This window comes from Leiobunum rupestre, chromosome 1, assembly GCF_980474605.1.
Source record: "Leiobunum rupestre chromosome 1, qqLeiRupe1.1.hap1, whole genome shotgun sequence".
NCBI classification, from domain to species: Eukaryota; Metazoa; Arthropoda; class Arachnida; order Opiliones; family Sclerosomatidae; genus Leiobunum; species Leiobunum rupestre.
The window spans coordinates 19,820,722-19,838,619 of record NC_143384.1 but is presented as its reverse complement, the minus strand read 5'-3'; the positions used below and the strand labels follow the sequence as shown (position 1 = coordinate 19,838,619).

At 31.7% G+C, this 17,898-nt stretch overlaps 1 protein-coding gene across 2 annotated transcripts in view; it reads left to right on the top strand.

Moving 5' to 3' along the window:
* LOC149961276 (uncharacterized) overlaps positions 1 to 17,898 on the top strand; it is a 73,826-nt gene that overhangs the window by 7,823 nt on the left and 48,105 nt on the right. Inside the window, exon 1 of one of the 2 annotated variants that reach the window (XM_090176473.1) lies at positions 2,461 to 3,113. The exons of the other annotated variant lie outside the window; for it this stretch is intronic. Coding sequence (XP_090032599.1) covers positions 2,958 to 3,113 — 156 coding nt within the window. The 5' untranslated portion in view covers positions 2,461 to 2,957. Of the gene's footprint in view, positions 1 to 2,460; positions 3,114 to 17,898 lie in introns of those variants that run through there. 2 annotated transcript variants of the gene reach the window in all.

The window sequence follows — 17,898 nt, the reverse complement described above, 5'->3', positions numbered from 1 at the left end:
GTAATTTCTTTTAACAAATTCGTTGGTGTTAATGTTAGTTAACTTTTTTAATTTAAAACTAAAATAAATAAAATATTTCGTTTTGTATCTATCTTTATAAATTAAATTGATGTTGTGTTAAAAATTAAAAATAAAATGTTAAACGCAAAAAATATTTCAATTAAAATTAGCTACAATTTAAAATTTTCAAATAATCTCGTTTTTGTTATATGTTATTTTAGTAATAAATTAAATTTTGTTATTTTAAAATTAATTTTGAGTTCACTTAATTAAAATATATTTTTGGAATAATATACGAATATTTATTATTTAATATTAAATATTTTGCTCGTATATCTATACCAATATATTCGAATTAATGGTATATTAAAAATTAAATAATGTAATTAGGCAATAATAAAATTAAAAATTAAAAATAATTAAAATGTTTTTAAAGCAAAATTTCACTCGCATTAGCTACAATCTAGATACATTAATTAATTAAGCATTAAATACTTTTCCACGTGATTTCATATTATTTTATTTCACAAAACCAAATTTACTCATTATCTCAATAATTCCATTATAAAAAAGCCAACGAAAATGTGTTTAAAAAAGAGGTAATTAACTGTAGAAAAGCCTGCCCAGCTTTGGGCATTGATAAAAAACGTAGCTATTATGGAATACAACTGTGGACCAGACACCTGTAGTAAAATCGCACCCTACCTGACACTTCGTATAAACCCGACCTAACGTATATTGTATAACCGTTTTACGTCTGCAGAGAATATACCAGGTTAGTTTCGTATCACCCTTATCACGCGTTTCAAGTTTACCAGATAGTACTAACGATGGCGGGGACTACGATATCTCTACCGCGTAGGTTTAACCTTAGTTCCGCTTTTACCAATAGTATCGAGATATTAATGACTATAAACCATTCGTTTGCACGTACGAAATTTTTGAAACGTGATTTTTTTCTTTAATCTTTTAAAATGAATCTGAACTTTACACGGACCACTGATTTTGATTTTGATATATTTTTTTTTGACTGGTTACAAATCACCATTTATGACTGAATAGAGGTTTCTTTTGAAATTTTTAGTATATATATATTTTATATTTTATGCCATACGCGTACCCATACTTTTATTTTATACATTTTTAAATATCATTTATTTTATTTTTATAATTTTACACCTGTTGGGTTCTCAAAATGTTTTATTTATTTTTTTCTTAGAAGCCGTATAATTAGGTATTTAAATAAGAATTTTGTTTTAAAAAATATTCAACTTTATAATTTAAATTATTTAAGGTTGGAATTTTAAAAATACTTTCCAGTTAATTTTTAATATATTAGAGAGGTTAAGCAAACCCTGAAGTTATGTGTAGGCTTCTATGGTGCTTCGTCGAGTTAACTTGGCAATTGTGTTAAAGTATTGGAATGTTAGTTTGAAACGTCTACCTAATATACATAAGGAAAAATAATATCGTCATTGAGATATTCGTTGTAGATTTGTAGGTCTTGCAGATGTGAATTCGAGTAGTCTACAACGTTTTTAGTTAAATTTAATTATTTTTCGTAAGATAATGTAATTTAAAAGTTTGAATTAACGTTAATTTATACCAATCACTAAACTATAATTAAAGTATATCATATTTATCAAAACGTTATAAAATCACAGGTATACCACATGTTTTAAACTGTATTTAAACACCATAATTAAAGCAAATATTATGACAACCCACTTAAGAAAACCGATATCTTAGTTCAAAACACAGTAAACCCCTTATCAAATGTCATTCTTAAAGGAATACTAACAGGACACTTAATGTGCCCAGAGAAACTTTCAAATAACTACCTCGAGGAACGTAATAAACTTTCACGTAGAAAAAATGTCCAAAACCAGACTCCTTGTAACCTCAAATTCAAGCTATAACCCTTATTAAAAGACAATTAAATAGTAAGTTATTTCCTGGCCATACCAGTTCGACCAGCCGCGATTAAAATCAATCTATAAATCGTCAAAAAAAAGTCGACAAAAACTCTCTGTACAATTCAATAATAATAAACCGAAGAAACCCGCTTCCTCTACCGCTGATATTTATCGACTTTACAAATCTGCGAGGCACCTAGATACTTTAAATTTTCCATTTCTCGAAAACCGGTAAATAAATATTACGTAAATTAGGCTGCAATTGTTAAATTCCCCGCCTCGCAGCGAACTTCTTAAGCCTTTGGTTACCACCAGACTCCCAAACAAAAACAAACCGGGTCTGCAGCCAATCGGCGTCAACCTGCGCGTCACGTATGCGCACTAACGGCGTTTCTAATTTTTGCGTCTCTTAGACGTCTGCTAGGCGCTCTGCCAAGTCTATCCCCCCCCTCCATTCCCGAAAGACCGAAGAGTGTTTTGTATAAATTACAATTTAGACAGTTTCGGGCGAGTTTCTTACGGCCACAACTCGTGGATATTTTCGTAGAAATATAAACAAAATTTCTCTCTTCGAACAACGATGGATATATATGTGTGAAAAGGCCGTTTTCTTCTAGTTTTTAATAATTCTGCCTTTCGCGTACGTGTCGTGGCGATTCAACCGTTGCAAAAGCGGTTTATTTCGGCGGGTAATTTCACCAGACGAGGTACCGTCAGCGCGAATTCTATAAATATACAGTTCTAGATATTATTATCATTATAGTCGAGTTATTAAAGTTATCATTGTTTTTGAACTACCGTATAGTGTATTGTGGGAAAAACAATTGATCTAAATTCAAAACCATGATAGTTGAAATTTTCGCGCGATACTCATCTTCGAGATTGCCGGTCTAGTTTGAAATGCATCTAGATTATTTTCGGTTAATTTTATTTACGGAGTCGCGTTCTAGTCAAACTTTTAGTCATGTTTTAAATTCGGAAGGTAAGGCTTAGCGTTATTTTCTATTTTGTGTGCTAAATTTGGGAGATTTTGTCAACGCGATGGGAAACACAGCCGTTAGCCAAAGAAAACATTGTGATAGCGAAAGACCCAAATCTGCCGATCATGTTGGCAAAAGTGACTATCATAAACAGTTAATTGAAGAGTTAATTAACACCAATTATCCCGTCAAAAGGGCCCGTTCTAAGTCATGGAAGGTACGTTATACTTTTTTTTTTCGTATTTATAGGTTACTAAATTTATAGTTCTAAATGGTTTGAAATTTTACGTAAATGAATGATGTAATATTAAAAGTAATATTAATATTTATGGGATAACTAAAGCTAGAAACATAACGTTATTTTAACCATCGATCAATTGATATAACTTTACATAATCTTATCTTGTTTTAGAAATCTACGAATGCCCATTTTAGAGTCTTACAGTTAGTCAAAAATAAAGCTTGAATAACTCAAATCTACTATAAATAATAAGGAAGACTTTTACCATTTTAAATTTGTTGCAATTTAACATCACGAAGGTTTTAATTAACTATAATGTAGGCTTTTAATTTAGAAAAATTATCGGTTTCGAACTTTATTATATTAATTAATAGTCGTTTATTATTATATATATACAAATACCTACTCAGTAAATAGTTGAATATTCAGTTCAATTTACGTGCTCGGTAAAAAGTTGAAAATCCTGGTAAATAATTTATTTTACTTTATTATAAAAATTATAAATTTGAATATTCAGTTCAATTTACGTGCTCGGTAAATAGTTGTAAAATCATAGTAAATCATTTATTTTATTTTATTATATTACAAAAATTATAAATTTGAATATTCAGTTCAATTTACGTGCTCAGTAAATAGTTGTAAAATCATAGTAAATCATTTATTTTATTTTATTTTATTTTATTTTATTTTATTTTATTTTATTTTATTTTATTTTATTTTATTTTATTTTATTATATTATAAAAATTATAAATTGGAATATTCAGTTCAATTTACCTGAGATCGGTAAATAGTTGTAAAATACTAGTAAGTCATTTATTTTATATTATTATTAAAATTATAAATTTGAATATTCAGTTCAATTTACGTGCTTGGTTAATAGTTGTAAAATCCTACTTAATCATTTATATTATTTTATTATTTAAATTATAAATTTGAATATTCAGTTCAATTTACCTGAGGTCGGTAAATAGTTGTAAAATACTAGTAAATCATTTATTTTATATTATTATTTAAATTATAAATTTGAATATTCAGTTCAGTGAAATCCATTTGAAGAAATTGAAATTAAATTTTTTAAGGTATTTTTCTGTTAAAATTAATCTGCAAGCTAAAATGTTGCCAACTTGGTGATTTTATAAACCCATATACAGTGATTTCAGTATCACGTGACACGACGTCACCTATGCTTTTTCCCATAGAGAAAAAATCCCGCACAAAATGGCGGCCATAGCCAAAGCTACGAACTGAAACTACTCTATAGAGTAATTGGATAGACAATTACCCAGAACCGCATAGACCAAACCCTGACGCTTTGAAAGACGGGCTACACCCAAAACTTTTAGTCGAATTTTTAAATCCATTTGGAGTATTTTTCCAAATCAACAAAAATTTCAAGGTCAAACTATTAAACCTAATTCCATTATCAAAATCTGCTTAAAGAAAAAAAAAACAAGTCTTGTTTTAAAAGTGCTCAAAAAATAAGATAAAAATAAAACGTTCTACTTTCGAGTAAAAATAAGTCTAAATTCTTGGGCGAAATAAAGATTACGACGGTGAAATCCACTTTAAAACTTGTATTGACTTCGAAAAGGACACTAAAATTTAAGGGTATTTTTTGTTTCGTTGGCAGCCAATGCTCCAAGGTCATATTCACACGAGCAGCAACATTTTAGACAAAACATAGTTGATCAACGCGGTTCCCCAAACCGAGCTGCTCAACATATTGGCCATACAAAAACCTTTTTAATGGTTAGGTTTTGAAGAATGGATGGTTTTTCTAACCGAGGCTTAGCTACGAATATTTAAATCTAATAACTTTAGTCATACATCCTTTTGATTATGCAAAACAAAATTATCATAAATAACATATTAACAATAAGTATGACCCTTTTTTTGTTTTAGTGCTTATTTCCTGACCAAACCTTATTTCGACAGTAGGGGGCTCTGTGCAGAGAACTAAACCTAGAAGCTCTGAAAATTAGTTAGATGATAATTTTTCATAATTGACATACTTATAATGATATTTATTATAATTTTAATATAAAAATACCTTTATTAATGTACAGAATACAGTAAAAGCCTCTTTTTAGTTCAAGCTGAACGTTTCTGTTTTAACAATTACATAATTGAATTATATTTTTCTTATTAGGCTGAACCTTCCTCTAGTGCTTAAAATAATTTTGATAATTCTAATATTAATAGTTAACGAGATATAAGGTCCTAACTAAAGGGTAGTTTGGGCGCTTGCCCAACTTGTTTAGCTCCGGGGGTAATAGCTTAATTACTTTTAAATTTCAAATTGTCAAAATTATTTTAGTCACTAAACAAGAGGCTGTTCTACGCTTAAATATTAATTTTAAAAATTAAAATACAAAATTAAAAGAGCTCAGCTTGAAATAGCGCGAAAGTAGACAATGGCCACAGTAGTCTTCCCCCTTAACATATTTTGTAGCAGAAGGTGTTTTTTTTTAAGAATAGACCAATTCCGGAAGTCAGTGGGTGTAAATTTAGTCTCCCCTATCTTGTGAAGACGTGCTTCCCCTACGTCATAACGTCGTCTGTTCCGTGGTCTTATATACAACTCTCACAAGCTTAAGGGATAACGACACACCAGACGACGTTATGACGTAGGGGAACTGAATCTTCACAAGATAAGGAGAAGATAATATACACCCACTGACCTCATAATAATAATAATATTCAGCTAGGTTACGTATTAGCCTAGCTGATTATTATTATTATTATTATTATTATTATTATTATACCCAAGGCACCACTTTAGGCCCAAGTCACAGAGCGACTTTTAAAGCCATTAACTAAGGTGGCCGGGTTACAATACGTAGGAGGGGGTGGCAAGCCCTTCATGCCACACGAGCCAACAGCTCCCTACACTTACTATTACCGTTAACCTCTATAAGTTTTTAATCATTATCAGCTAGGCTATTACCCAAGGCACAACCCTAAGCCCAAGTCATCTTGTGACTTTTAATGCCTTTAAATCAGGTGACGGTAAGCCCTTCATGCCACACGATCCAACAGCTCCCTACACTCACTACTACCGTTAACCTCTACAAGTTTTCATAGAAAGGGAAACCGAAGAACAGAGGGGAAAACCCCTTTAACTCAACGCAGAAGGAATAGGAATAGATCTGACACATTTGGTAATAGAAGAGATGTTTTCTTAAGAACAACCAGTAATTTCCTTCGCCGGTTAACGGTCGACATCTCGGCAACATTTGGTGGAGCGTGTTTGGCGAAACTCGAGGGGAAAAGTTGGCTCGTGTGAATAGGCTTTTAGTTTTCTGTTGGCGCTGAAACATTTCCCACCAAGATAAATAAAATGTTTGAAAAGTGCAGTTCACCGGCTCCTTAGGGGTTTAATTTTAGCATCTATCGTTGGAAAGGCCTTGACTCGTATAGCGGTACTGACGTATTCGTAAACCCAACAAATTTATGACCACGTTTGCTCTTTCAATTGACTTTTAATTTTATGTCGGGGGTGTTGAAAAACGCGTGGGTTTAGCTTCTGCGGAAGAAAGTGCTCGATTAAAGGGACTGCGCTGACCTTGGATTTGGGGAAAAGCAGGAATAATTCCGCCTTTAGTATTATTCTCAATATGGTGATATATTGGGAATATAATAGATAGGTTAAGGCAGAGCCGTACCTAGCCCAAATGGCGCCCTGTGCAATAAAAACCAAAATGGCGCCCCCAGAACCTTAGGTAGAAATTTTTATTTTTTCAATATCCAATTTAAATGAAATCTTTGGTGCCCTGGGCCACTGCCCCGCTCGCCCTACTCAAGGGACGGTTCTGGGTTAAGGCAGCGACCGAAAACGTGTAAGGTGGAACTTGTAGGAGTGTAAACGTAGCTAGAGATCGGCGTTTGAATAAGAAATTATCAAATTATTTATTTTTATTCATAGCCGACAATTATCCAAACAATATCCGAAAAAACTGATTATTTTTGGATGTTAAATCAGGGATAGTAGATTTTAGAAGATCGGTAAAAAGCCTGGTTTATAGCCCCCGTAAACCAAGGTTATTTGAAAAAAAAAACAAGTATCGCTAAGAGTGGACGATACTGTTCGAAAAAAGAAAAAAGATAAACACGAAGTACATTTTTACGCCAAAAGGTATTTTTTCACGTTTTTATAGATTAAATATGATATACTAAATATCAGTTGATAGTTTTTATTGAATTAAAAAAACAAAATTAAAAATTACTAAAATATAAAGCGCAAAAAATTACGTAACAATATCAACCGCGTTAGATTGCCATTTTGAAATTTTAAGATCACGTGGTACAAACGGCCTTGCGTGACTCCCTCGGAGTCTCTCGAGCTGATTGATACGCGGGGACAAATAAAATGCACTGTGGAAGGGTATCGAAAACCTGTCCTCTTCATTTACTGTCCATGGTGATATATTGGGAATATAATAGAAGGTTAAGGCAGCGACCGAAAACGTGTAAGGTGGAACTTGTAGGAGTGTAAACGTAGCTAGAGATCGGCGTTTGAATCAGAAATCATCAAATTATTTATTTTTATTCATAACCGACAATTATCCAAACAATATCCGAAAAAACTGATTATTTTTGCATGTTAAATCGCTGTTTATACGTATAAAATGTTCGTAAATAAACAGTTAACCAAAGTTTTTATGATCAATAGAAATTTTGCCGGTTCATTTATTTGATCCGCCGATCTCTAGACGTAGCTTTGTCTGCACCTCCTACACGTTTTCTGGCGCTCGCTTAACCTCTATTTAAAAAGAGTGGCTTTGTTTTCTATAAAAAAGTATAATACGTAGGAGTGTAGTAGGAAACATTCTGTATCTGGTATGATTACCACTTAATTTTTAAAATTGATAAAAAAACATTTATTCTTTAAATTACGATTACTGTCAACTAACTTTTACATTTTCTACTTTATATTTTTTCATATGAAAATCCCATAGGTCGAATAACACAACTACTTACATCTATTACGAAAATTTTACCGCACCTATATAACGGCGCTAACAGAAGTACATAATATATATCTTACGAGAGACTAGACTATAAAAGATAAACCTCTACCTTTCTTTAGGCGCTTAAATACAGCCGTGTATTACCCCGCCTAATGGCCTAATGATTTGAAATGAATAAATTAAACTGCGTAAAGATATTCAAATAATTATAATTATTAATATAATATTAATTGTATAATAGTAACTCATTTTGCTCCTCTGTGATGTATTCTTCGAAACGTTTTTTTTTTAAATGCAGCGAAGTTACATGTTTCAAGGTAATAACATTGGTAGTATAGTACTCCACTCTATGAAATTATATCATATACTTCTGGTTATACGTTTATAATTTTATTTAATTAAACATTGACCAGGTTCAAATTTAATATCAAAATAGGGTAATAACACTACCAAGGAGACTACTCGAAATGTTTATCTCCAATTTTGTTCAAACTCGGGTGGTAAGTAGACCTTCATGTAACTTGAAAATCTCTAAAAGAGTGGACAAGAATGGGCTTTTGTTTTGCCATGGCAACCAAAAATGTTTTTAACAACTTAAAAACTGATTACTCTTATTTACCTAATATATGTATATTTTCTCATATTTACCAAAATTGACGTATATTGGTCCAAATGTACCAGATTTAGCCATGATCTGAATTATGTATCTAATTGATAAACCTTTTTTAATTTTTTGGAAAATATTGTTATATTCGATTTTCCCGTAGAGAAAATAATTTTTTAATTTGTGAAAAACATTTTTGGTTGCCATGGCAAAATGAAAGCCCATTCTTGTCCACCCTTTAAGTGATTTTAAAGTTACACGAAGGTCTACTTCCCCCCTGAGTTTGAACCAAATCGGAGATAACCACCTCGGGTAGTCTCCTTGTAAGTAGCTTTAGATGTATACTTATCTTCTTAGGAAATATATTATTTACTTCTGGCGCTTATTATTCGCCCCAAAAAATTTACTCATAGGGGTGTGGTTCGGAAAATCTTTTAAATTATATTAAACAATAAAGTTTTTTATTTCGGAAAATTATATTCTAATTTTCACCATGTCAAGGTAGGCAATTTTAAGAATCCAGTTTTTTGTTCGGCGTCGTTACTGAACTGTTAGAGCCGTTCAGATATATTATTTATTAACGAGATTAAGTAGCCAATCCACAGTTCTGTTAACTGGACAGTGCAGCCAAAGAATTTAGAAGCTCATAATCCTATAAAATCCTATATTGTATATTATATCCTTCAATTTATTGAAATGTAATAGTAGACTTATAAATTTTAGTTAGTACTTATTCAGTTAGTACTTAATCAGTTAGTACTTAATCCGTTAGTACTTAGTCCGTTAGTACTTAGTCTGTTAGTATTTAGTCTGTTAGTATTTAGTCCGTTAGTATTTAGTCCGTTAGTATTTAGTCCGTTAGTATTTAGTCCGTTAGTATTTAGTCCGTTAGTATTTAGTCCGTTAGTATTTAGTCCGTTAGTATTTAGTCCGTTAGCATTTAGTCCGTTAGTATTTAGTCAGTTAGTATTTAGTCCGTTAGCTTCATAATTCGCTCTTTAGGTTTTATCTTTATATAGAATTTTCATTTCGTAATTTTGGAAGCATTATTTTGCTATTTTTTGTCTTAAATTTGCATATAATATCCTAATTTGAGAAATTTTAGTCCGATATTATCCTATATAATCAATTTTGGTTTACTGTATAAATCAAAATAAAATTATCCTAAATTTTCCTATAAGGAATATAAATTTTTAGCTGGGCTCCTTGTCATGATGGCGCCTTTCTTAACTTCTCAGATTTCCCTTTTAACTTTCACCAGCTAAAGATATCGCAATCATAGTTTCTAATGTTTCATTTCTTTCTAAAACAAAGCGAAACCATTGTGGACATTTTATCGCTATCGAATTTTCGTTTCCAAATCACACGGGGAAAATATTTACCTGGTTTCTTAAGCTCGAAATATCCGAAAAAACAGGTATAATATATAGTTTTATATTGCAGCTATATTTCGATTTTTTTTACCTTGTTTGAAAACATTATTTAGGACAGTTTAAAGACAGTTTTTTCTTACCATTTTTCGTAACAAATGTCCAAACGTAGCTTTGGTTTCATTCTACCCGGTAATATACAGGAAAAAATTATAAATTTCTAAGTTTTTTTTTATAAATGACAAAAATATGATTTATATAAATTTAAAAAAAAAGAAGTCGTAGAGTATTATTTTTATTTATAATTCGAAGTTATTGAACTTTTGTGATATTTATTTTATCATGTATTTTTTATTTTTTATTAAGGATTTTCTATATAAAGTCTATATGAGGGCAAAATATAGTTTGGAATTTTAACTATTGTGGAAACGTTACGTAACGCTGTAGTATAGTCCAAACATTTTTTCATAATTTGGGTTTGTAAATTTTCGAGGGCTCTAAAAATGGTCGACTTGCAATTTTCTTGGTTTATCCTTTTTGTAAGGCTTTTTAAGTCATTATATTTATAGTTAAGATATAGCTAAAATTAATTTTTAAAGCTTATTATTATTATTAAAATTACCATTATTTAACTATTAAAGAATTTAGAAATTACAAATTTGTTCCTTGAGTTTAATTTAATAACTGACAAAAATAAAGAACAATTAAATTGATTAACTTAACGCATTTTTAATGAAAATATTATTTTTGTAATATTTTTAATAAAGCTTTTAATTACTAAAATTAAAACTATTTATCTATTAAAGAATTTATAAAATAGAAATATGTTCATTTAGTTTAATTTTAATAATTTTAATAATTTCAAATAGATAGTGAACAACTGAATTGTAGAAATTTAAATTTTTAATGAAAATATAATTTATTCCGTAGGAATTTTATTCTTAAAAATATACTCTAAATTTAAAATGGTGAACGGTCATGTCTTTAAGCAAAAGAAGTCGGCATTCCAATCAATTCCTTCCGAACAAGAAAAGGAAAAAGTTAATGATGCTTTTTTAAAACCACCTCGAACCAGTCTCGCTTCCTCCAAAATATATCTTCCTATCTTGTCATCTGAAAGTGTCTCTATAATAAATAACGCTAACTGTACCCCAGTTCTATTTTAGCCCGAGCTGTCAGGTGAAACTCGTTTTAACTTTTTCGTCATACTCATTTTACCTGATACTACTAACGAAGGCGGGGAGTAATGTAAAGTCAACGCCGTAGAGTTAAGCGGAAAGTTAGGTTTCGTAGTACTTTGGGATTAACTCGTTTTTGGGGCAATAATCGCGACGGAGACAGTTTAGTCAAAGCGTTTGAAACGCCTCCTAGCGTTAATCAGCTGAAACGAATATTTTAGCGAACCTGCCAAGACCACTTCCTCAATTCTTCACAGTGTATTATAGCGTGAAATTGATCGTCGTCATGGAAACGTACAATTAAGGTAGTTTTATAAAAAAATTACCAAATTAAATACTACAATATATTCGGGTTAACTACGCAATAAAGCAGTTTTTAATCGCCCACACGATATTAGAAATTTCCTGGAAATAGTTCCAATTAATAACGCCTCGGCGTTGGTGACGTATACGGGGTGATCTGCTATTACTACTTAAGGCGAGGATCGAGCTCAGTTTGTGACAGTTTCAACGTATAAGTTGTGCGCGACGACTTTATAACGTCGATTTAATTTATCTAAAAGCCCGCTGCGATGGCGTGGCTGACCCAATCGTGGCGATTTAATTTGAGAACCTGCAGGAGGCGCCATCTAGATTCGGGTTTCGCTACTCCTTCGCTTTTAATTTGTTGGTTTCTAAAGCGCCATTATCCGTATTGAAGTCATTAGTGTGACCGAATTTTGATCTCTACGAGAGCTCTTAGAGAAGATTGAATTGTTAGCGAAATCTTTGAAATTAAAGCCGTTCTCTGTCCACCGCAGTTGACAGTATTTATAATTTTATTATTTTGGGTATTATCATGCCCATTTCGTTGTCAACTACCATTGACGTTTAAAGGCATTTTCTCCAATAGCGCCTGGAAGTGTACTTCTTTTAGCACCCTAGTGTGCCGCGGGTAGAACACTTCTACAGGCGCTAGTAGGTAAAAATAGACCAAAAATCCGGATTTCCGTAGTAAAGTGACGTCGCCTATCGCGTACATTGATAACTAAATTCAGATGCATTATTTATAAACGCTATATTAATAATAACTAGTATTTAGAAAGTAAAAATTAATTAATTAATTATCTATCACGATTGTTTTTAAATTAAATTGCTTAATTGTAAATAAAAATAATAGTAAAATAAGTTCAAAGCAGTATGGCTTTTAAAGTATTCATACACTCAAGTCTTTTGGCTCAATTTTATTTAAAGGTTATAAGGTCGAAGGATCAAAGCAGTTTGACTTTTAAAGTTTTCATAAACTAAGTTCTTTGGCTCAATTTTTTTTTAAAAGTTATAAGGTCGAAGGAAAAAATCTCTGTGGATTTCCCTGTTAATTCGTCGGTCGTTGTATCTTCTAAATAACTTAATCCTAGATAAAGGACTCTTCCCAAACTACGGCCGCGAATCTTGGCAACTTTTGGAAGCGAAAATGTCAAAGTTCCCCCATGAAACAAAAAACCGCGTGGGCAGGTGATATTCCCGGCTTCTCTCTAGAGAAAAACACGTATCTCACTATTTTTATATTTGGAATATTTTATGTAAAAACATCGTGGATTATTTAAATAAAGAATATTTCACTGTACTAAAAAACTGCTCGCCACCTAGCGGTTTTGTTAGCGGTAATAGTTAATGTAAGGAGCTGTTGGCCCGCGTGGCATGAAGGGCTTGCCACCACCATCCTACGGGTTGTAACCCAGCCACGTGAATTAATGGCTTCAAAAGTCGCTTGTGACTTAGGCCTAAGGTTTGCAGCTCAAAATAAAAATACAAAATGAATTTTGAAAATGTTTTTTTCAAAATACAAAATGTTTTTACTAATGCCCTCTGTAACCCGGCCACCTGTTTAAAGTCATTACAAGTCGCCTGATGACTTAGACCTAAGGTGATGCCTTGGGTATTAGCCTAGCTGATTATTTGATTATTATTATTTATTATTATTCAAGGTGGCGCTACAAACTGGATAAGGTAGGGGAGGAGGGAAAGGCGAATTAACTAGAATAATGAACACGAAGCTAATGCCAACTTTGGCTTGAAATGTTAGCTAGTTAGTAAATAACCAAGTCGACAAATTATCGCCCTTGGCGTTAATCAATAAACCAATCTCGACACAAATTTCGACTCCTCCCCCGCTATTAGTAGCGCCATCTTGTAGCTCAAATCGGTACTTGGCCGAACTGTGTTTTGCCGCAGGTTAGGGGAAACTGAGAAAAGACAGGGATTTCGAAAGGAGGCTTACAAAGTCAATTAAATATCAGGGAATTTTAAGAATTTGAGAAAAGTCAGGGAATTTAAAATATAACCTGAAGAGTCACCTACACTAAAATAAAAGCTGTAACATAAATATTAAAATCTCTTAAAATATAAAGTTCCAAAATGGCAAATTCTGGCCGTAAAAAAGTCAATGAAAATTTATAAAAGTGATAAGGGAAAACAGGGAAAAATTGGGGAATTTGAAGTTGAAACCCTGATACCCTACCTGAAAATTGTTATCATTTTTTGAGATATGACGTTTTTCCACCGAAAATCCTTTCGATATAAGCATTCGTGTTAAACGTGCTTTCGTTGATGAGTTTCCGCCAAGTCTTTTGGGTCACCGTTTATTTATTGAACGTAGTTAACCCTTTGCCAGAGGAAGAAAAAAGTTAAAAAAAATATATAGTAGAACTTCTTTAGGGAACTTTATTGAATTGGATCTCCAACACGCTAAAGATGTTACTTTTTTTCCCAATTTTATTTTCGCAAATAGGCCTAAGTTGCCGAGGCTTAAGGAAGAGCTCGAATCCCCTTTTGGTCCGCTAAGCGCCAAGGCTTAGCTGTGTATTTTTTATTTTGGAAAACCGAGTGACTATAAAGGCGTCCGGAGTGCGAAGATTAGGCTTCTAAGCTATAGCAGTGTCGGTTCTGGTCCTGCGACCGTGATTAATGTTGTTTTGAAGATTTCACTCAAAGTTTGTTTACTTCGGATTTGGTGGGTAATTTCTGATGTTTGAATATTTCAAGATGTTGTGAAATGGAGATTTTCTCAGTTTTGGTTTTTGAAAGTCCGTGTTATATTTGTAGTCAAATGTCTTTTGGCATTATTAAGGTCTATGGACCTCTGGGTTTTTTTATTAGCCGGAAGAAAGTAGTCGGTGTCAATTTGATAGTGACGATCGATCCGTAAAGTTAAATGAGCTCAATGTCAAGAACTCTTTAAAGTTTTTCTCCATTTGCCGGTCTTAATGTTTATCCGTTACCGAATACGAAATAAACAAAATCGTAACAAGATATTAAAGAGGTTAAGAATCGTTATAGAAAACGTGTAGGCGTGTAGAGGTATAGCTTGATCGCGTACAGACTGCGGGCGTACACGTTTCGTAGAGCGAGATTAACTTCTCCATTGTTGGCAATCCGCCCAAATTCCTTTTATTTGTATCGCGGAAATTGAGCGCCGTAACTGGGGCAAGCCGGGACCCCTTTTTGAAGTGACCCTCTTTCCGGGGACTCGCAGCCCCAGAAGCCCGAAATCCGGCCCCGATCAATATGTAGCACAAGGTCATTCGTGGGCGGCTGCCCACCCCCCCCCCCGGATTCGCGCTAAACTCTCCCTCTCCGGGTTTCGTTCCGTAATCAGCGCTCCCGACGGTCGCCGTCTTCGGTAACTATGCCTATAAATCAGATACATGGTTGCCGGCTCACGGAGGGTTATAGCGCATTTTGGCGGGTTTTATTACATACTTAGCGGGTTTTATCATTCAATTTAAAGATTATTTTACATTTTTGATGTTTTAATACTAATTTTAATTACACCTCGTTTATTTCAAGGTTTAATTTAATTGTATTTATTTACTGTATTTGTTACAGATTATCGTAGTTGTAAAATTCAATTTTTAGATAGGATTATCACTTGATAATCCAATTGGTTTAATTTAAAATATTAAAATGACGGATACTACCAGGAATTATCCGTCGTTGTAAAGTTTTATAATTTTAAATTAGTGTTGTTAATTTTCCGGAAAAGTAAAATTCGGAAAAATTTCCGCAAATTGGAAAAATAAAAACTTTAAACATAAATTACTTTTTAAGGGTTTTTAATGTTTTTAACTTTTTATCGATATAAAATGTCTAATATCAGTAAACATACTACCAAACATTAATAGTGTTACATTGTTAATCAGTTTAAACTAGTCTAGAGGTTTAGTTTTACTTTCAGCTTCGAAAAAAATAGGCGAAAATGCCGCTTTATTTAAATTTGCAAACAATATATTAGACTAATCAAGGAATTAAAACTTATTAATTTTTTTCGGAAAAATACTGAACATTTTCCGGAAAAAAGGCCTCGGTCATTTTTCGGAAAATTTTCCGAGCGTCTAGCATCACTATTTTCAATCAATCAAAACCATAGTAAATAAATTCAACATATACGATAGGTTTAATATTTTCTCTATGGTTTCTGGTAGTCCCCTTCTTTCAGAACAGCGGTGTGCTGCGGCTAGAACACTTCTACAGGCGTAAATAGGTCAAATATAGACCTATGAAATTTTAAATTATTATTTCGCGATTAGTATTAAATTACACGTAATATTTACATATTTAACGTATGTGACGGGTTTTTATTGTACAATTATTGGGCGGTTTATTGTGTTGACGTTGGATACGCAGCCTCTTCCTGGCAACACTTTAGTTTGTCCTAGTTTCTCGCGCAGTGACAGATTAGGTGATATTTGTTTTGGCAAGAAATAGAAAAAAAAAGAGAAATTATGGCGAAATATTTTGCATTTTGCGGCATATAGCAATTTCCAGTGCACGCTTGGTTACCTTCGGAACGTGCAACTTTCCCGGGGGAGGCTTATGTCATACCTGTTTCTCTAATCAATCGAAAGGGAATTTTTATCTCTAAAGAAATGAACAGATAAAAGCCTTTTTGACTTGAGATTTTTGTGTGTGTAGTACATACGCTATTTCTTTGATTTTATATTACTGCATATTTATTAAATAAAAAAACCCTTTATCCGGCAAAATTTTATTTAGTTTTTTATACATATTTGAAAATAAGAGTAACATGAAATAAAATAAAATATTTAATATTCTGGTGTAAGGAATCGTAAAATCAAAATCAATTATAATTATAATATAATTGATTGCAAACTTGTTCCCTTATTTCCCAAAATATAAATAACTAAATGCTCATTTATTATTTTCGTGAATTTGCGGTCGTTACCATAAGTAACGTAATAAAAAATAAGTAAGAGTTAGCAAACTATAACCTAGAAGTTATAGTATTTTATTGGTTTGAAATTAGTTCACCTAGTAGTTACCGGGTGGTGCTATTTAGATAATTTTAAACATCACTTTGAAGAATAAAATAACTTTAGTGTCATACGGTAGGTTTATTACAGGTTATTGTTACGTTATTAAATTATGGGTTCTAAAATAAATAATTACTAATATCCTGAGTTCATAATATATATCTTAAGTAGAGAGGAGTAAATACCACTTGAAACATGAATCGCCGTAGGTTAGATACGAGATAATATACGATATATGTAATATAATAGATACGATATAATATACGATATATGTAATATAATAGATACGATATAATATAAGATATATGATATATAATAGATACGATGGTATATAATATAAGATATATGATATATAATAGATATGAGATAATATAATTAATATGATATATAATAGATATGAGATAATATAATTAATATGATACATAATAGATATGAGATAATATAATTAATATGATATATAATAGATATGAGATAATATAATTAATATGATATATACTAGATACGAGATAATATAAGATATATGATATATACTAGATACGAGATAATATAAGATATGATATATAATAGATACGAGATAATATAAGTTATATGATATATACTAGATACGAGATAATATAAGATATGATATATAATAGATACGAGATAATATAAGTTATATGATATATACTAGATACGAGATAATATAAGATATATGATATATAATAGATACGAGATAATATAAGTTATATGATATATACTAGATACGATATATAATAGATACGAGATAATATACGATATAATATAATAGATACGATATATAATAGATACCAGATAATATACGCTATAATATAAGATATGTCGTATATAACAGATAGGATTTATAATAGATACGAGATAATATAAGATATGATATATAATTGATACGAGATAATATAAGATATATGATATATAATTGATACGAGATTATTATGATAGATACGATAAAATAGATATGAGATAATGTTCGATTTATGATATATGATAAATACGATATAATATAAGATAGTAATAGATACTTATAATTATATTTAATATAATTAGACATAAACCAGCTCAAAACAATGCAATATTAACATTATTAATTACAATTCGTTTATTTTTGGAATAAATGGTAATGAAGATGTAATTTGGAGAATTTGAATCCAGTCGTTGTTCGCATTGAGAATTCGCTGCTTGAGGGGATGGAGCCCAACATCTGGTTCCTTTCTCTAACTATATGCTAATCAATATAAATTTAAGCCGGGTTTCTTAGCCTCCCCCCCCCCCTTTATGTAAGGAGGGGGATTTCTGGACCCTTTTCTAGAAACA